We start from the raw sequence: 20796 nt of genomic DNA, 5'->3' as shown, positions 1-20796 counted from the left end.
TTGGGCCCCGCGAGGCTGCATAACCTACATTGCTGGGCAATGAAGTGGCAAATGAAATACAATGTGGAAAAGTGAGTTATGCACTTTGGAAGGAAGAATTTAGGCATAGACTATTTTCTAAATGGGAAATGCTTAGGAAATCAGAAGCACAAAGGGACTTGGGAGTCCTTGTTCAAGATTCTCTTAAGGTTAATGTGCATGTTCAGTCGGCAGTTAAGAAGGCAAATACAATGTTAGCATTCATGTCAAGAGGGCTAGAATACAGTCAGACCCTATTTGGAGTATTGTGAGCAGTTTTGGGCCCCTTATCGATGGAAGGGTGCGCTGGCCTTGGAAAGGGTCCAGAGGAGGTTCACACGAATGATCCCTGGAAGGAAGAACTTGTCATATGAGGAACGGTTGAGGAGTCTGGGTCTGTACTCATTGGAGTTTAAAAGGATGAGGGGGGATATTATTGAAACTTACAGGATACTGCGAGGCCTGGATAGAGTGGACGTGGAGAGGATGTTTCGCTTGGAAGAAAAACTAGAACCAGAGAACACCATCTCAGACTAAAGGGTCGATCCTTTAAAACTGAAATGAGGAGGAATTTCTTCAGCCAGAGGGTGGTGAATCTGTAGAACTCTTTGCCGCAGAAGGCTGTGAAGGCCAAATCATTGAGTGTCTTTAAGACAGAGTTAGATAGGTTCTTGATTAATAAGGGGATCGGGGTTATGGGGAGAAGGCAGGAGAATGGGGATGAGAAAATATCAGCCATGATTGAATGGCGGAGCAGACTTGATGGGTCGAGTGGCCTAATTCTGCTCCTATGTCTTATGGTACTGAGTCCCCCCCCATCGGGCAAGAGATACACGCACTAACAGATTCAAACACAGCCTCCACCCCACTGTTGCAATTTCTGAATGACCCTCTTATGGACTAAACTGATCTCTTTACACATCTTCTCTACTAAGTAGTACTATACTCAGTATGCTCACCCGATGCCTGTGCCTATGTATTTACATTGTGTATTTATGCATGTCCTATGTATTGTACATGTTCAGAACGATCTGTCTGGACTGTACGCAAATCAATACTTTTCACTGTACCTCAGTGCAGTTGACAATAAACCAATAAAATCAAAATCAGTCCCCCGACCAGGCACCAACCATCCCAATTGCACCCCAAAGCTCACAACCCCACAAAACTCATGCACCACCCCCAGAGTGATCCAACACCCCCTCCCCCATGGGTCATCCAGAACCCCCCCCCCCCCCCACGGGTCATCCAGACGCCCCCACAGGTCATCCAGACCCCCCCAACCCAAGTCATCCAGACCCCCCCCCCGGGTCATCCAGACACCACCCCCCCGGGTCATCCAGACACCACCCCCCCGGGTCATCCAGACCCCCACCCCCCCGGGTCATCCAGACCCCCACCCCCTGGGTCATCCAGACCCCCACCCCCCCGGGTCATCCAGACCCCCACCCCCCCCGAGTCATCCAGAACACCCCCCCCCCGGGTCATCCAGACGACCACCCCCCCCGGGTCATCCAGAACCCCCACCCGGGTCATCCAGACCACCACCCCCTCCCCCCCCGGGTCATCCAGACACCCTCCCCCCCGGATCATCCAGACCACCGCCCCCCCCCCACGGGTCATCCAGACCCCCCCCCCCCCCGGGTCATCCAGACCACCCCCCCCCCCACGGGTCATCCAGACCCCCACCCCCCTGGGTCATCCAGACCCCCACCCCCCTGGGTCATCCAGACCCCCACCCCCCCCGGGTCATCCAGAACACCCCCCCCGGGTCATCCAAAACCCCCACCCGGGTCATCCAGACCACCTCCCCCCTCCCCCCCCGGGTCATCCAGACACCCTCCCCCCCGGCTCATCCAGACCACCCCCCCCCCACGGGTCATCCAGACCCTCCCCCCCAGGTCATCCAGACCACCCCCCCCACACGGGTCATCCAGACCCCCCCCCCCCCCGGGTCATCCAGACCCCCACCCCCCCCGCACGGGTCATCCAGACCCCACCCTCCCCCCGAGGTTCTCCAGTCCCACCCACTCCCCGATCCCACGGCCTGACTCCGCCTCCCAATCGGTCTCTGCTGCCGCTCACCTGACAGCCTTTCTTGTGGTGGAAACCGACCACCACGATGTGGAGCACGACCCCCGCGGCCTCGGCTCCCGGCTCCATCCCGCCCGCCGCGGTCTCAGGTCCCGGCTCCATCCCGCCCGCCGCGGCCTCGGCTCCCGGCTCCATCCCGCCCGCCGCGGTCTCAGGTCCCGGCTCCATCCCGCCCGCCGCGGCCTCAGGTCCCGGCTCCATCCCGCCCGCCGCGGCCTCAGGTCCCGGCTCCATCCCGCCCGCCGCGGCCTCGGCTCCCGGCTCCATCCCGCCCGCCGCGGCCTCAGGTCCCGGCTCCATCCCGCCCGCCGCGGCCTCAGGTCCCGGCTCCATCCCGCCCCCTGGACTCGGCTCCAGCCGCCGTGAGCGCACTTCCGCCTCGAGCCAAAACAGCGTCGTCATCGGGCCATGACGTCACTTCGCAGGCAGCGGCAGTGGTTGCGACTGACGTCATCACAATCGCCACCCAGCGCATGCGCTAAGCAATTTTGGCTCCTTCTGTATTCGGGGCCACCGCGATTTCCGCCTCCGATGGACCGAGTTCCGTTCACTTGTGCTTTTAAAAATCGTGAAACCTGCGTGGCGGCTGCTGCTGAGGGAGAGAGAGGAGGTTGGACCCGGAGAGAAGCTGACGGCCGGTCACTGGCCAGTGGTCGGACTGCGGCCATCTTGCTGCACACCCAATGACCACCCACCTTGGCCCCTGGGTCTGCAGAATGACACCGGCCATATGGGTGCCCCCTCCCCTTGGGCTACCCCCCCCCACCCGGCCACCACCCGCTAGCAGCCCACCCAGAGCAACACCCACAGAGGCCCCTACAGGGGCCGCAGTGCATACCCCTGATGGGGGCAGTGCCAGCCAACAGTACCCCTGGCATTTGGGATAGGTGCTAGGGCTAGAGGCCCCAATGGGTGCCAGGCACTAACGGGGCCAGGGATGCGAGGCGGAACCCAGAGTGCCAACTGGGGGTGTCAGCCTTTCACCCCTGCAGATACTGGATATTGGAATACAAGCAGTAATGGTGGCCTTCCTGCTGTCGTCACAGCCGTGAGGGATTTCCTGTAGCTGTACGAGCTGGAGCTGCTCGGTGAGGAGGAGGAAGCTACAGCAGCGGAGTGGGCGTCAGCGGGGCAGGTGGCAGCACAGGTTCGTCTGTGCCGTCACGGAGGCCCCATATGTCCAAGTGCCTCAATACATCCACTTCAATGTGGACAAAGCCTACTAGGATGCCCTGGCAGCGGGTTTCATCGCCATCAATGGGATGCCCCGGGTCCAGGAGGAGACGACTGGGTGCATGTCCCCCTACGGGCACCTGTGGCTAAAACGGCGCTCTACACAAACCAAAATTTGTAAAAAGCACATTGAACAACTAATTTAAACTAATTATTCAACTAGGCAGAGGGGTAACTAAACTTGAGGGCAGAGATTATTATTTAGTAGTTTAATTTTACAGTAAAAATCTAGCGCGAGGGACCATGTTGTTAATTGAAACTTAATCATAGAATTTAGAGTGCAGAAGGAGGCCATTCGGCCCATCGAGTCTGCACCAGACCTTGGAAAGAGCACCCTACTTAAGCCCATGCCTTCACCCAGTCCCCAAACCCAGAAAGACCACCTAACCATTTTGACACTAAGGTGTCATGTGAGAGTACCTTTAAGAAATGGGTGTTTATGAAAAGCTGTAGTGGATGTACCTTTAAGAAATTGATGTTTTATCAAATAGCTGCAGTGATGTCAGAGTGTGGGTGGAGCTGGGCTGTCTGTCTCCTTTTACTTTTGTTTTTGAGCTGGGAGCTACAGTGTGTGTTTAGTTTTGTTTTTAGAGTTGGAGCTGCATCCAGCCAAACAAGGTGTGATTTTGACGTCTCTGCATGAAAAGAATGTCTTCAGATCACTTGCTAATTTAAAAGTGATAACTGCTCTCAGTAGAGAATTTAAACCTGATGACTTTGTTAAAGAGGGTATTTATGGATGATGCTCGGAAAGATTAAGGGTTACTTATAGAGTACTATATTCTTCGGGGGAGTATTGGAGTTGATAGTTGCTAAGATGGTTACCGTGTGTTTCTAAAATGTTAACTGGATTCATATAATATACATTTTTAAAAGTACTTTAGATCTCTGTCGCATCACACCTGTAGAGTGGGCCCTTGTGCTCCCCATAACCAAAATCTATTAAACGTTGTGGGTTAGGTGAACTCCATGATACACTTTGGGGTTCTCTCAACCCTGGCCCGTAATGGGCAATTTAGCATGGCTAATTCACCGAACCTGCACATCTTTAGACTGGGAGGAAACCGGAGCACCTGGAGGAAGCATACGTAGACACGGGGCGAAAGTGCAAACTCCACAAAGACAGTCATCCGAGGCCAGAATCGAACCTGGGCCACTGGAGCTGTGAGGCAGCAGTGCTAACCGCTGAGCCATTGTGCCATCCCAATTAATCGAATCATGATTTACGTATTTATTTAGAATTAATTAACTAATGCTTAAATGTCACTCAGTGGCGTGCAGCGCTCTAACTGTGAGATGTAGGAGATCTGTGACACTTCCAGCGTTCCAGTCGACTACATCTGCAGGAAGTATAACCAATGGCAGCTCCTCACAGACCGCATGATTCAGTTGGAGCAGCAGTTGGATGCACTTAGGAGCATGCAGGCCACAGAAAGCATCATAGATGGGAGTTATAGAGACGCGGTCACACTCAAGGTGAAGGCTGACAGATGGGTGATTGCTAGAAAGGGCAGGCAGTCAGTGCAGGAATCCCCTGTGGCTGTTATTTGTTTCAACACCAGAAGTATAGCAGGTAAGGCAGATGAACTTAGAGCACTTATTAGTACTTGGAATTATGATGTTGGGGCTACCACAGAAACGTGGTTAAAGGAAGGGCAGGATTGGCAGCTGAATGTTGGAGGATAGAGATGCTTCAGAAGAGGACTCTGGGTCTGGACTCGTTGAGTTTAGAATGATGATGGGGGATCTTATTGAAACTTACAGGATAATGCATGGCCTCGATAGAGTGGACTTGGAGAGGATGTTTCCACTTGTAGGAAAAACTAGGAGCAGAGGACACAGTCTCAGAGTAAAGGGACGCTCCTTTAAAGCAGAGATGAGGAATTTCTTCAGCCAGAGGGTGGTGAATCTGTGGAACTCTTTGCCGCAGAAGGCTGTGGAGGCCAAATCACTGAGTGTCTTTAAGACAGAGATAGATAGTTTTTTGATCAATCAGGGGTTATGGGAAGAAGGCAGGAGATTGGGGATGAGAAAAATATCAGCCATTGAATGGCAGAGCAGACTCGATCGGCCTAATTTTGCTCCTTTGTCTTATGGAGAGATAGAGGGGGATGTAAAATGGGTGGGGAGTAGCATTACTGGTTCAGGAGAATATGATAGCCGTACTGCGGGAGGACACCTCGGAGGGCTCATACAATGGGGCAATCTGGGTAGAGCTCAGGAACAGGAAGGGGCCAATCTCAATGTTGCGTGTTTATTACAGGCCCCCCAATTGCCAGCGAGAGTTAGAGGAGCAGATAGGTAGAGAGATTTTGGATAGGTGCAAAAGCAACAGGGTTGTTGTGGGAGGGGATTTTAATTTCCCCTATATTGTTATGGGCCAGGGTTTAGAGAACCCCAAAGTGTATCATGGAGTTCACCTGACCCACAACTTTCAATAGATTGTGGCATGGAGAGCACAAGGCCCACTCTACAGGTGTGGGACAGCAGAAATGGAAACGTTTTTTTTAAAATAAAATTTTATTGGCTTTTCTCATATTTATAAACAGTTGTTACTTATATATACATTACATTTTTCTTGCCTGCACTAATTTACTTTATTTTACAGAGAGGTTTGTTTTGTCCTTCATTTGACTAACTGTATGTATATTTTGCTGCACTCTGGATCGGTCTATGATATCCTCTCCTTCCTCCTCCCCCCCCCCCCCACCCCCTACCCCCACCCCCATTGGTTTCAGCACCCTTCCTCTTCTCTCGTGGTTTCCCCATTTTTCTCCCCCCAACCCCCCCCGGGTTGCGCAGTCCTTTGGTTCTTCATCTTTTTTTTCCCCTGGCTTACTCCTCGTTGCTGGCCTCGGACAGGTTTCAGAACAGGCCGACGAACTGCTCCCAAGTATCCAGGAAGCCTTCCACTGACCATCGGATGGTGTACTTAATCTTCTCCAGGTGGAAAAATTCTGAGAGGTCAGCAAACCAATCTACAGCTTTGGGCAATGCTGCCAATCGGCAGCCGAGCAGGATTCTCCAGCGTGCGATTAGGGAAGCGAAAGCAAGGGCGTTGGCCCCCTTCCCCATGTGTAACTCTGGCTGCTCCGATACCCCGAAGATTGCCACTATTGGGCATGGTTTCACCCTCACCCCCACAACCTTGGACATTGCCTCGGAGAAGGCTGTCCAGAACCCAGCAAACTTGTGGCAAGCCCAAAACATGTGGGTATGGTTGGCTGGGCCCCTCTGGCACCGTTCACATTTGTCCTCCACCTCCGGGAAGAACCTGCTCATTCGGGTTCTGGTCAGGAGCGCTCTGCACCACTTTGAGCTGTATTAGACTTAGCATTGCGCAGAGGAGGTGGAGCTCACCCTGCCCAGTGCTTCGCTCCAGAGTCCCCATCCCACCTCTGTCCCCAGTTCGTCCTCCCATTTTTGTCTGGTCCCGTCCAGGAAAAGCATTTTTTAAAGCAAAACAATGTTTATTCTATGAACTCAAGTTAACCTTTTTAAAACAAACAGTGAACATCTGAGCAACCATTAATTCAAATACAAACCCCAAAAAATACAACACTAAGTAATCCGTAAGCTGTCCTTTTAACAACCAGAAGACTTTTAAAAAAAACTTTAAACAGAAGCACATTAGGTTTACATTCACTACTAAGAACATTTATAATTCTGAATTCACCAAATGATCAAGAGATAGTCTTTTGATGGCAGAGAGAACAGCAATACACCTGCTTGGTCTGGCTTCAGCTCCAACACTGAAAACGAAACGAAAACACATTTGAAACTTTTCATGTCTCTTCCACCCTCCTGGGTTTCTTTTTTAATCTGAGGTACACTCTCCTTATTATCTCCCATCAGATCAACTTTACTTTTACCACTTGAGTGTTTCTCATGTCCCAGTTTCTATCCCTCACAGGCTGAAACTGATGTCGGAAACCAAACTTTGATTTATGAACTAATTCATAATCATCTGCCATTTCTGCTGCTAATCTAGCAGTTTTAATCCTCTGCTCTTCCACATGAGTTCTCACTTCATCAGGAATTGAATTTTTAAACTCCTCCAAATTTATAATTTCTCTGAAAGCTTCATACGTTTGGTCTCTTTTCAAAGCCCTTATCCAGCTATCAAAATTACTCTGTTTGATCCTTTCAAACTCCATGTATGGTTGACCAAATTATTTCCTTAAATTTCTAAACATTTGTCTGTAGGCTTGAGGCACTAGTTCATATACACCCAAGATGGATTTTTTCACCTCCTCATACATCCCAGATACCTCCTCCGGTAGTGATGCAAAGACTTCACTAGCTCTACCTACCAGCTTTGTTTGAATTAGTAAAACCCAGATGTCCTGTGGCCATTTCATTAGTTTAGCTACCTTCTCAAATGAAATGAAAAAGGCTTCCACTTCCTTCTCTTCAAACCTTGGCAATGCTTGGAAATATTTAAATAGATCCCCGCCAAGTCTCCGACTTTGACGCTCTTTCTCACTATCCCCATCACTAACACCCAATTGTACGTTTCCCTTTACATCTGCCAATTTTAACTGACTGTCATGTTTCATGGCCATTTTCTAAAGTTCAAACTCTCTCTCTTTATCTTGATCCCAGATCTGTATCTCCCTTTCTCTTTCTTTTTGTTCTGCTAAGGCTATTCTTTGTTTTCTTCTTTCTCCTCTCTCCTTTTCTTTTTCCCCTCTCTCTCTTTCGTATTCAAGCTGCTTTAATTCTTTCTCATGTTCCATTTGTTTAATTTGCGACTGGATGTTTGCCATTTACAATGAGTCAAACTGCATCTCAGGCAACTTTAAATGCTTAACCACCGCCATAATTACCTCATCTTTTCACATTTTGTCAGGTAATGTTAACTGCAAAGTTTTTGCCAAATCTAACAGCCTGCTATTAGTCTCTGTCCGTAAGGTACTGCGTGTGACCGTCTCCACCCCAAAAACTTCTGAGCCTCTGAAGGAGCCATTATCCACAACACACTCCCCACTTAAACTAAAATACCACACCTGAAAAGCAACCACAATATGCTCACCCCTCACTGTCTTTAAGTTCACTGAGCCAATCCAATAGATAGACTTTTATCCCCCCGAGCCCCCAATTGTTATGGGCCAGGGTTTAGAGAATCCCAAAGTGTATCATGGAGTTCACCTGACCCACAACTTTTAATAGATTGTGGTATGGGGAGCACACGGCTCACTCTACAGGTGTGGTATAGCAGAAAATGGACCAGTGGTTTTTAAAACAAGACAATGTTTATTCTATGAACTCAAGTTAACCTTTCTAAAACAAACAGTGAACATCTTAGCAACCAGTAAATCAAATACACCCCCCAAAGAATACAACACTAAGTAATCTGTATGCTGTTCTTTTAACACCCAAAAACTTAACAAACCTCTAAACAGGAGCACATTAGGGTTTACATTCAAGGCTGAAAACATTTACAATTCTTCTGAATTCACCAAATGATTAAGAGACAGTCCTCATGGCAGAGGTCAACAGCAGTGCAGCTCACAGACTCACCCAAGCTCTTTTTCAAACTGAAACTAAAAAAACCAGAAGTGGAGTCCAGCTCCACCCACACTCTGACATCACTCCAGTAACATGAGCCACTCTATTTCTTAAAGGTACATTTCTTAAACGCCCATTTCTTAAAGGGTACTCTCACGTGACAATATAATATGCTCTCAGAGTCACCAGGTATCAAATGATCCCGCCACAAGGTTCAACCGGGTATCGATCAAAGAGCCAAACAACAGTGGGTTAGTTCAAGATCAATGGTACTTTATTGACACACAAGATTAACTTACACATGCAACATAAACACTACTAGTTAAACTACACCTAACAGCTATGACAATCTGTACTTAACTTCAGCCACCCAGCTGAGGTCAGAGGAACAGTGGCCTTTGTTCGAATATGGATCTACTGGGTCTGGAGAAGTAACTGCTGCTCAGCTGGGCTCATCCATCTGGTAGAGGGCGTTGAACTTGAACTTGCTTCTGGTGGGGCTGCGATTGGAGATGGACGTTGCCGGAGCGGAGCACCAGGTTCAAAAGAGATCGAACACATGGCGGTGTCTCTTTATCCTTGGGGAGTTTTGCGCTCTTTTGGGCAGTCCTTAGGTTTAATTGGGCAGTTTTTGATCACTGACTTTGATCTGAGCCAATAAAGGGGTGGGTGCCTTGATGGCTGGGCGTGTCCTAAGCGGTCATTGACCCTGTTGTTGGTGCCTCCTGAGTAAAGGGAGTGGTGCCGAAATGTCTGGGATTGTATCGGTTACTCGTCCTCTTGATCCTAAACGCAAAGTGTGATGGATCACACTACTGAATCTTCTCCTGTTCTCTGGTATGCCAGGTACCCTCAATCAAGGACAGGTTCTATCCTTCTCTGTCCTATGGATCGGAACATTTACCTAATTTTTCTTAATACAAGGCACAGTGTATAAAAATTCTAAGGGGGCACTATAACATTCAACCGTACATTTCAGTTTCTTTACACAAAAAGGGGAACCTCTAACTGTCCTTACATAAACTACACTGATGCTGCTGTCTAATACCCAAAGGAACTTATATTACAGTACAAAATAAACAATAGCAGCATCACATTTCTACTTAACACTTATGTCAATTTACAGAGAAAGTTATTTTATTAAAATCAAATTTATTATGGAGAAAAAGGGTTCAAAAAGAGTGTGGGGTCTGTTGAAGTCAGAGAAAAGGGCCTCTCCATCGCCATTTCCGAAGTCTGCATGTCTGGATGCAAAGTATTGCTATAATCAATACGACTTCTACCGTGTACGAAAGGGAATACCACTTCATGATATTATCGCACCATGTGGGTGTATCAATGGCTGTGTCTATGTGTGGTGTAGTTTCCGGGCTAGGTGATGTAAAGGTTGTTGTTGTAATTTAGAGTTAGGGTCTGGATGAAAATATCTCTCAAGGGACGTAGGGTTAGGTTTTAGGGTGTGGATAGGAGATGTAAAGGTTGTTATTGTAATTTAGGGTTAGTGTCTGGATAGATGTACCCCTCAAGGGACTTAGGGTTAGGTTTTAGGTTGTGGGTAGGGTTAGTTTTAAGATTTAGTGTTAGGGTTAGGATTAGAGTTATGTTCTGGTTTAGAGTTGGGGTCAGGGGTTTGTAAACATTGTCACAAAGTTGTCAAAATAAAGGGTTAGGGTCAGGTTTAGGGTGAGGGTAAGCGATAGAGGTTTGAACAAATTGTCAGAAATTAGGGTTAAGATGAGGGTTAGGATTAGATTTAGGGTTAGTCTTAGGGTTTGGGTTAGTGTTAGGGCTAGGGTTAGGATTAAGGTTAGCGTCAGGATTAGTCTTAGGTTTAGGCTTAGGGTTTGGGTTAGCGTTAGGGTTTAGGTTTAGGGTTGAAGGTTAGGGTTAGGTTTAGGGTTAGGGTTAGGATTTCGAGTTGTGGACAGATGAGGGATTTCCCTTTTTTTCTGCACCCAATGAGGGATACAGCGGCGGAGCGTCTGCCACTTTAATTGGCGCACGTTCAACATTCTTTTCTGCATCGGATTTTACGTCCTCTTTTTTCACGAAACTAAACACGTATTTTGGAAATTTGAGACAAATAGAAAGTTGGAAAGCAGAAAGTTCGAAGCAAAGATTAGATTGTAGTTGGATTAGGGAGTAGGTTGGGAGGATGGTGTATTAATAAAGTGTAGAATTTGTTGGGTTAGGGTTTTTAAAATTTATTATCTAATATCCCAAGTGAAAAAACATATATAGTTCATTCAATTAAAATGTTTATTAAGTTATATGATTTTTTGAACAGATTCAATGTCCGAACGTGTAGCCTTTGCAGCGAGGAGACCACCCTTTTAGGGTTAAGTAGCACCAAGTAAGCGTTCCTTGCACCAGTTCACGCCACACATTGCCGTTCATACAGATATATCTGTTAATATATTCACTTTAGAGAATGTTTTTTCTAATATGGGATAGTAGTGAGTTAGGGTTAAGTTGTAGTGTTGTGGATTTCTGAGGGTTAGACTGTGGTTAATGTTTAGGGGTATGGTCCGGGAAAATGTTCCCATTAAGGGATTTGGGTTAGGGTATAGGGTGTGGATTGATGGTCTAAAAGTTGTTGTAATTGAAGCACAGGATTAGGATCCGAATAAATGTACCCCTGAAGAAACTTAGGGTTAGGTTTTAAGGTGTGGATAGGTGATGTAAAAGTTGTTGTTGTAATTTTAGGGTTGGGGTTAGGGAAAAATTACAGTTAGGGTTAGCCAAGAATTGGGGTTAGGTTAGGTTAGGGTTATTGTTAGGGTGCTTATGGTCAGGGTTCGGGTGGGTTTAGGGTTAGGTTTAGGTCTTAGGGTGTGGATACGTGATGTAAAGGTTGTTGTTGTAGTTTAGGGTTAGTGTCTGGATAAACGTACCCTCAAGGGCCTTAGGGTTAGGCTTTAGGGTATGGATAGGTGAATTAATGGTTGTTGTTGTAATTTTTTATTAATTCGCTATTGTGGAGGAAGTGTTGTTTATTCTTACTGATTGTGGTCTATGGGTCAGAACGTCGAGGATCCAGTTGATGAGTGAGGAGCTAAGTCCTAGGTGTTGGAGCATTGATATGAGCTTTCATATTAAGGGGCAATTTAGCGTGGCCAATCCACCTACCCTGCACATCTTTGGGTTGAGTGGGTGAGACCCACGCAGGGAGAATGTGCAAACTCCACACGGACAGTGAACCGGGCTGGTATCGAACCCGGTTCCTTGGCACCGTGAGGCAGCAGTGCTAAACACTACGCCACCATGCCACCCTTGGATGTTCCCTTCCTTTTACTTGTTTATATACTCTGCTTCATTTCCCATAGCGTGATCTAATAGTGAATTTGGCCATATTGACTTGTTGCATACTGGGTTCAAAAGAAGTCCTGTACACATTGTCGAATGCAATGTTTTGTGTTGTAATATATGAAAAATCTGAGAGCTGATGTGGGTGACTGCACTGTGTTTGGGAGGCGTAATTGACTTTGGACTTCAGGTTCTTTGGAAGTTAATTCATTTTCTGAAGTGTAGTCACTGTTGGACTGTAACTAATGTGATAACTAATATAATATGTGTCGGCCTGTGACATATGCAACTGCAGATGTGTGAATTCCGAATTGACGTGCATTCCTTATTTTCCAGACAGGGGACTCAGATGGTGCACAGAAAGCCAAGGGAATACTGAAGGATTCTATCCAGGTCAAATCATGGCATAGAAGGATCACGAGATGGGTTGAAGGAGGTGCCACCTTTGTCCAACTAAGGCTTGCTGAGCACTCGCATCTTGGACAACAGTGAGGCAAAGCCGACCAATCCGTTGAAGAATGGTTCAGAATTTCAACCATTCCTTGAAATTCCATCCTGTCTCCTGGCCCAACATTTCACTGCTGGCGGAGCAGTTCCAGACTCTGACTCAGTGAGTAGCACCACCTTCCTCGTCGTGGCGTACAGTGCAGTGATGGCAGTGGGTGTGATCGGCAACGTGTGCCTGGTTCTGGTCATCACCAGGCAGAAGGAAATGCGCAATGTGACCAACATCCTGATTGCCAATCTGTCGTGTTCTGACATCCCCATCTCCACCATATGCCTCCCAGTGACAGTGATCTACACCATGATGGACCGTTGGATCCTTGGGGCTGCACTTTGCAAGTTGACCCCATTTGTTCAGGGCATGTCAGTCACTGTGTCCATCCTGTCCTTGGTCCTAATTGCTTTGGAGCGACACCAGCTAATCATCAACCCTACTGGCTGGAAGCCAAGTTTAAGACATGCTTACTTGGCAGTAGCTGTCAGCTGGTTGGTGAGATGTTTCATCTCTTTGCCCTTTGTGTCCTTCAACATCTTGACCAACGAGCCCTAGGCAAATGTCTCCTTTCTCCTGGACATGTTTGAGGACCATGCAGCTTGTATTGAGCGCTGGTCTTCAGAACGACAGAAGCTAGCCTATACCACCTGCCTCTTGGTTTTTCAGTATGGCTTGCCACTACTGCTGATGCTGATTTGCTATTTCCGGATCTGTCTGCGACTTCGAAGGCGCCGGGAGATGGTGGACCGGGCGAGGGAATGCAACCGCAGGGTCAGCCACAGTCGGAGATCAACGTCATGTTGGCGTCTATCGTCGCAGCCTTTGGCCTTTGCTGGCTGCCGCTCACCGTCTTCAACACCATCTTCGATTGGGACCACGAGGCCATCTCCATTTGTCACCACAACCTGATCTTCTCCCTCTGTCACCTGACAGCCATGCTGTCCACCTGTGTCAACCCGATCATCTATGGTTCCCTGAACAGCAACTTCCAAAAGGAAGTGAAGGCCATGCTCTACAAGTGTCGCTGTGATGGGTCTCATACCCAGTTATGAGAGTTTCATCCTGTCCACTGTCAACACTGAGCTGTCAAAAGCTTCCCTGCGCCATTAACATTGTGCTTTTGTGGATCATAGAACATAGAACATAGAAAAATACAGCACAGAACAGGCCCTTCGGCCCACGATGTTGTGCTGAACCTTTGTCCTAGATTAATCATAGATTATCATAGAATTTACAGTGCAGAACAACGCCATTCAGCCCGTCGAGTCTGCACCGGCTCTTGGAAAGAGTGCCCTACCCAAGGTCAACACCTCCACCCTATCCCCACAACCCAGCAACCCCACCCACCACTAAGGGCAATTTTGGACACTAAGGGCAATTTATCACGGCCAATCCACCTAATCTGCACATCTTTGGACTGTGGGAGGAAACCGGAGCACCCGGAGGAAACCCACGCAGACACGGGGAGGATGTGCAGACTCCGCACAGACAGTGACCCAAGCCGGAATCGAACCTGGGTCCCTGGAGCTGTGAAGCAATTGCGCCATCCACAATGCTACCGTGCTGCCCTTAAGAACAAATTAATCTACACTATATCATTCTACCGTAATCCATGTACCTATCCAATAGCTGCTTGGAGGTCCCTAATGTTTCCGACTCAACTACTTCCACAGGCAGTGCATTCCATGCCCCCACTACTCTCTGGGTAAAGAACCTACCTCTGACATCCCCCCTATATCTTCCACCATTCATCTTAAATTTATGTCCCCTTGTAATGGTTTGTTCCACATGGGGAAAAAGTCTCTGACTGTCTACTCTATCTATTCCCCTGATCATCTTATAAACCTCTATCAAGTTGCCCCTCATCCTTCTCCGTTCTAATGAGAAAAGGCCTAGCACCCTCAACCTTTCCTCGTAAGACCTACTCTCCATTCCAGGTAACATCCTGGTAAATCTCCTTTGCACCTTTTCCAAATCTTCCACATCCTTCCTAAAATGAAGCGACCAGAACTGTACACAGTACTCCAAATGTGGCCTTTCCCAAGGATTTGTACAGCTGCATCATCACAGCTCTTAAATTCAATCCCTCTGTCAATGAATGCTAGCACACCACAGGCCTTCTTCACAGCCCTATCCACTTGAGTGGCAACTTTCAAAGATGTATGAACATAGACACCAAGATCTCTCTGCTCCTCCACATTGCCAAGAACTCTACCGTTAACCCTGTATTCCGCATTCATATTTGTCCTTCCAAAATGGACAACCTCACGCTTTCCAGGGTTAAACTCCATCTGCCACTTTTCAGCCCAGCTCTGCATCCTATCAATGTCTCTTTGCAGCCGACAACAGCCCTCCTCACTATCCACAACTCCACCAATCTTCATATCATCTGCAAATTTACTGACCCACCCTTCAACTCCCTCATGCAAGTCATTAATGAAAATCGCAAACAGCAGAGGACCCATAACTGATCCCTGCGGTACGCCACTGGTAACTGGGATCCAGGCTGAATATTTGCCATCCACCACCACTCTCTGGCTTCTATCGGTTAGCCAGTTTGTTATCCAACTGGCCAAATTTCCCACTATCCCATGCCTCCTTACTTTCTGCATAAGCCTACCATGGGGAACTTTATCAAATGCCTTACTAAAATCCATGTACACTCCATCCACTGCTTTACCTTCATCCACATGTTTGGTCACCTCCCAAGACCTACCCCTCACAAATCCTAATCAAGCAGTGTCTTTCCAGATGCTCAGAAATCCTATCCCTCAGTACCCTTTCCATTACTTTGCTGACCACCGAAGTAAGACTAACTGGCCTGTACTTCCCAGGGTTTTCCCTATTCCCTTTTTTGAACAGGGGCACGACATTCGCCACTCTCCAATCCCCTGGTACCATCCCTGTTGACAGTGAGGACGAAAAGATCATTGCCAACGACTCTGCAATTTCATCTGTTACTTCCCATAGAATCCTTGGATATATCCCGTCAGGCCCGGGGGACTTGTCTATCCTCAAGTTTTTCAAAATGCCCAACACATCTTCCTTCCTAACAAGTATTTCCTCGAGCGAATTTGGCATTTCCGCATGAATGAGGCTAAGTGCCTCCGTCGAGAACGATTTGAAGCGGGTGAGAGACTCCTCCTCCCCCATCACCCTGGGGAGAGGGTGTTCTGCCCCGTCTCCACCCCGGGAGAGGGTGTTCTGTCCCCCTCCACCCCGGGGAGGGTGTTCTGTCCCCTCCCCCCCCCCCCCCCCCCCCCGTCCCCCCGGGGAGAGGGTGTTCTGTCTTGACCCCCTCCAACCCGGGAGAGGGTGTTCTGTCCCCCTCCACTCCGGGGAGGGTGTTCTGTCCCCCTCCACCCCGGGCGAGGGTGTTCTGTCCCCCTCCACCCTGGGGAGGGTGTTCTGTCCCCCTGTACCCCGGGAGAGGGTGTTCTGTCCCCTCCACCCCGGGCGAGGGTGTTCTGTCCCCCTCCACCCTGGGGAGGGTGTTCTGTCCCCCCTGTACCCCGGGAGGAGGGTGTTCTGTCCCCCTCCCACCCCGGGAGAGGGTGTTCTGTCCCCCTCCACCCCGGGAGAGGGTGTTCTGTCCCCCTCCACCCCGGGAGAGGGTGTTCTGTCCCCCTCCACCCCGGGGAGGGTGTTCTGTCCCCTTCTACCTCGGGAGAGGGTGTCTGTCCCTCTCCACCCCGGGAGAGGGTGTTCTGTCCCCTCCCTCCACCCCGGGAGAGGGTGTTCTGTCCCCCTCCACCCCGGGGAGGGTGTTCTGTCCCCTTCTACCTCGGGAGAGGGTGTCCTGTCCCCCTCCACCCCCGGGGAGGGTGTTCTGTCCCCCTCCCCTCCCCCCTGCTCCCCCCGGGGAGAGGGTGTTCTGTCCCCCCCTCCACCCTGGGGAGAGGGTGTTCTGTCCTGTCCCCCTCCACCCTGGGGAAAGGGTGAGAGGGTGTCCTGTCTCCCTCCACCCTGGGGAGGGTGTTCTGTCCCCCCTCCCCTCCCCCCCCCCCCCCCAGGGAGAGGGTGTTCTGTCCCCCCCCTCCACCCCGGGGAGGGTGTTCTGTCCTGTCCCCTCCACCCTGGGGAGGGTGTACTGTCCCCCTCCACCCCGGGGGAGGGTGTTCATGTCCTGTCTCCCTCCACCCCGGGGAGGTTGTTCTGTACCCCCCCTCCACCCTGGGGAGAGGGTGTTCTGTCCCCCCCCTCCACCCTGGGGAGAGGGTGTTCTGTCCTGTCCCCTCCACCCCGGGGAGGTTGTTCTGTACCCCTCTCCACCAAGGGGAGAGGGTGTTCTGTCCCCCCCCTCCACCCTGGGGAGAGGGTGTTCTGTCCCCCCCTCCACCCTGGAGTGAGGGTGTTCTGTCCCCCCCTCCACCTCGGGGAGGGTGTTCTGTCCTGTCTCCCTCCACCCTGGGGAGAGGGTGTTTCCCCCCCCTCCACCCTGGGGAGAGGGTGTTCCCCCCTTCACCCTGGGGAGAGGGTGTTCCCCCCCTCCACCCTGGGGAGAGGGTGTTCCCCCCCCCTCCACCCTGGGGAGAGGGTGTTCTCCCCCCTCCACCCTGGGGAGAGGGTGTTTCCCCGCCTCCCTCCACCCTGGGGAGAGGGTGTTTTCCCTCCCCCCTCCACCCTGGGGTGAGGGTGTTCCCCCCCTCCATCCTGGGGAGAGGGTGTTCCCCCCCCCCGTCCACTCTGGGGAGAGGGTGTTCCCCCCCCCCCCCCCCCCGTCCACTCTGGGGAGAGGGTGTTCCCCCCCCGTCCACTCTGGGGAGAGGGTGTTTGCCCCCCCTCCACCCTGGGGAGAGGGTGTTTGCCCCCCCTCCACCCTGGGGAGAGGGTGTGTCACCCCCCCCCTCCCACGCTGGGGAGATGGTGTTCCCCCCCTCCACCCTGGGGAGAGGGTGTTCCCCCCCCTCCACCCTGGGGAGAGGGTGTTCCCCCCCCCTCCACCCTGGGGAGAGGGTATTCCTCCCCCCTCCACCCTGGGGAGAGGGTGTTCCCCCCCCTCCACCCTGGGGAGAGGGTGTTCCCCCCCCCCCCCCCGTCCACTCTGGGGAGAGGGTGTTCCCCCCCCCCCCGTCCACTCTGGGGAGAGGGTGTTCCCCCCCCCGTCCACTCTGGGGAGAGGGTGTTTGCCCCCCCTCCACCCTGGGGGACAGGGTGTTTGCCCCCCCTCCACCCTGGGGAGAGGGTGTGTCACCCCCCCCCTCCACGCTGGGGAGATGGTGTTCCCCCCCTCCCACCCTGGGGAGAGGTGTTCCCCCCCCTCCACCCTGGGGAGAGGGTGTTCCCCCCCCCCTCCACCCTGGGGAGAGGGTGTTCCCCCCCCTCCACCCTGGGGAGAGGGTGTTCCCCCCCCTCCACCCTGGGGAGAGGGTGTTCCCCCCCTCCACCCTGGGGAGAGGGTGTTCCCCCCCTCCACCCTGGGGAGAGGGTGTTCCCCCCCTCCACCCTGGGGAGAGGGTGTTCCCCCCCTCCACCCTGGGGAGAGGGTGTTCCCCCCCCTCCACCCTGGGGAGAGGGTGTTCCCCCCCTCCACCCTGGGGACGAGGGTGTTCCCCCCCTCCACCCTGGGGAGAGGGTGTTCCTCCCCCCTCCACCCTGGGGAGAGGGTGTTCCCCCCCTCCACCCTGGGGAGAGGGTGTTCCCCCCCCTCCACCCTGGGGAGAGGGTGTTCCCCCCCTCCACCCTGGGGAGAGGGTGTTCCCCCCCCCCCCCCCGTCTCAAAAAAAGAAAGTATTTCCTCGAGCTTACAGTCTGTTTCACACTGTCCCCTCCAACATATGATCCTCTCATTTGTAAATACTGAAGAAAAGTACTCGTTCAAGACGTCTCCTATCTCTTCAGACTCAATACACAACATCCCGTTACTGTCCTTGATCGGACCTACCCTCGCTCTACTCATTCTCATATTTCTCACGTGTGTAAAAGGCCTTGGGGTTTTCCGTAATCCTACCGCCAAAGATTGTTCATGCCCTCTCTTAGCTCTCCTAATCCCTTTCTCAGTTCCCTCCTGGCTATCTTGTATCCCTCCAGCACGGTGAGATGCAGACCTGAGCTGAATGTGATGTTGACAATGAATTTAATTCCTATTTGCATTCCTGTGGTTATGGACCATGGCCAGATTGAGGTAACCCTGTGGGTTGTGTTGTTTGTGTGGCTTACTGGGATCCTGCCTGTCCAGTCTGCTGGTGGTCCTCAATAAAGTTTGCACAACTGAGCGAGGGCAATGTCTGATGGATTGGAGGTGTTGGCGAGGGAGTGGGCACCTTACGGATGATGCTAGTTGCATCTCATCACAATGCCAAAACGATGGCTGAACCACCCTTACGGGCACAAGATCTTTAGGTTGAGTGATGTTCAGTTGCAGGATATGGACAGTGGGTGTAGTATTTCTGAGTTGAAGATTACACCGTTTTCTGAGTGTTCATGATTATCCCACAAAACAGTTGCAAGACTGAATTAAGGCATGTTGCAACGTTGGAATTGTTTGTTGTATGTAACATTTTATCAGAAAAAGGAACATTTTGTTGAGCTTGATTGGCCTACTTTCGTGCTCTTGGACTTTTCATTTCTCATTTAAATGAGCACACTTGGAGATGAGTAGATTTCCAAGCCTATCTCTTTGTCACTGACCATGCAAGGCAGCCATTTGGGACTGAAACATGGGGCAGGAGAAGTGAGGAAAGATGGTTTTAAACCCACACTCCATTTTGTTGTGCAGGCGCTGCAATCAGAGCCTGGTAGCAGGGCTCAGTTACTCACTGCCTATATAACTGTGCCACATGGAGAACTCTGTACAGATAAATTACAAAATTGGATGATTTTAAAAGAGAAAAACTATATCCTTAGATTGCCTGTAGTCGGAGGACAAGACAAAGCTTTTGAGTGCTGGGGAAATATTCAAACTGGAACAGGAATTCTGTCTTTTTTATATGTATTTACGTAAAAATGCATGAGATTGTTTACTATAGACACTGATGTTGTACCTCCATGTTCTTTTGCCAAACTTTAGTGGCCAAACCTCTTCAGACATGAATCTTGAGCAGAGAAGAGGGGTTAGGGAGGTTCTGGTACTAGCAGTGTGAGGAAATATTCTTCTGCAGCTCAGTGAGAATAATGTTTGTTGGACACTTTCTCCTTGATTGTAAATCAGCCGATGTCTATTTGCCGTCCATTACATAAGCCGTCCTGATTTTGTTTCTACTAAATTGAATGTAAAAGAGAAATGGGGAAGGGTGGCAATTTATAAAGGCAAGTCCAATGCCATGGGCAAGCCTCAGAATTTCTTCATTCTGTTGCAGATGCTTTGTAAATATTTCAAATTGCTTTCTGTTCAATCTTCAGTAAAATAACCTTTTGATGTAACTCGTTGAATGTAATGCATTACCACCAAATGTCCCAATAAAATTTAAGATTGAGTTGTTCATATTGCTTTGTTATTCACCATTTCAAGAATTCCCTGATTTCTTCAAGGACTGTCCCTCTTCAGCAGAGAAACTTCTTAAAGGATATATGTAGTAGATATAAGACCATAAGACTTAGGAGCAGAATTAGGCTATTCAGTCTGCTCCGCCATTCAATCATGGCTGATATTTTTCTCACCCCCATTCTCCTGCCTTCTCCCCATAATCCCTGATCCCCTTATTAATCAAGAACCTATCTATCTCAATCTGAAAGACACTCATTGATTTGGCCTTCACAGCCTTCTGCGGAAAAGAGTTCCACAGATTCACCATCCTCTGGCTGAAGAAATTCCTCCTCATCTGTTTTAAAGGATCGTCCCTTTGGTCTGAGGTTGTGTCCTCTGCTTCTAGTTTTTCCTACAAGTGGAAACATCCTCTCCACGTCCACTCTATCCAGGCCTCTTAGTATCCTGGAAGTTTCAATAAGATTCCCCCTCATCCTTCTAAACTCCAATGAGTACATACCCAGAGTCCTCAATTGTTCCTCATATGACAAGCTCTTCATTCCAGGGATCATTCTTGTGAACCTCCTCTGGACCCTATCCAAGGCCAGCACATCTTTCCTTGGATATGGGACCCAATATTGATCACAATACTCCAAATGGGGTCTGACCAGAGCCTTATGCAGCCTCAGAAGTACATCCATTATTCTAGCCCTCTTGACGTGAATGCTAA

At 50.1% G+C, this 20796-nt stretch overlaps 1 protein-coding gene and 1 pseudogene across 1 annotated transcript in view; one reads left to right on the top strand and one right to left on the bottom strand.

Annotated features, from left to right (window-relative positions):
- The window catches only part of avl9 (AVL9 homolog (S. cerevisiase)), a 162671-nt gene extending 160145 nt beyond the window's left edge, over positions 1–2526 (bottom strand). The window contains exon 1 of the mRNA XM_072466837.1: positions 2104–2526. Coding sequence (XP_072322938.1) covers positions 2104–2514 — 411 coding nt within the window. The 5' untranslated portion in view covers positions 2515–2526. The remainder of the gene's footprint in view (positions 1–2103) is intronic.
- Positions 2245–15896, top strand: LOC140385046 (neuropeptide Y receptor type 1 pseudogene; annotated as a pseudogene).
- Positions 15897–20796: the final 4900 nt, after the last annotated feature.

This window comes from Scyliorhinus torazame, chromosome 11 (genome assembly GCF_047496885.1).
Source record: "Scyliorhinus torazame isolate Kashiwa2021f chromosome 11, sScyTor2.1, whole genome shotgun sequence".
NCBI classification, from domain to species: Eukaryota; Metazoa; Chordata; class Chondrichthyes; order Carcharhiniformes; family Scyliorhinidae; genus Scyliorhinus; species Scyliorhinus torazame.
This window is presented reverse-complemented; position numbering and strand designations above follow the sequence as displayed.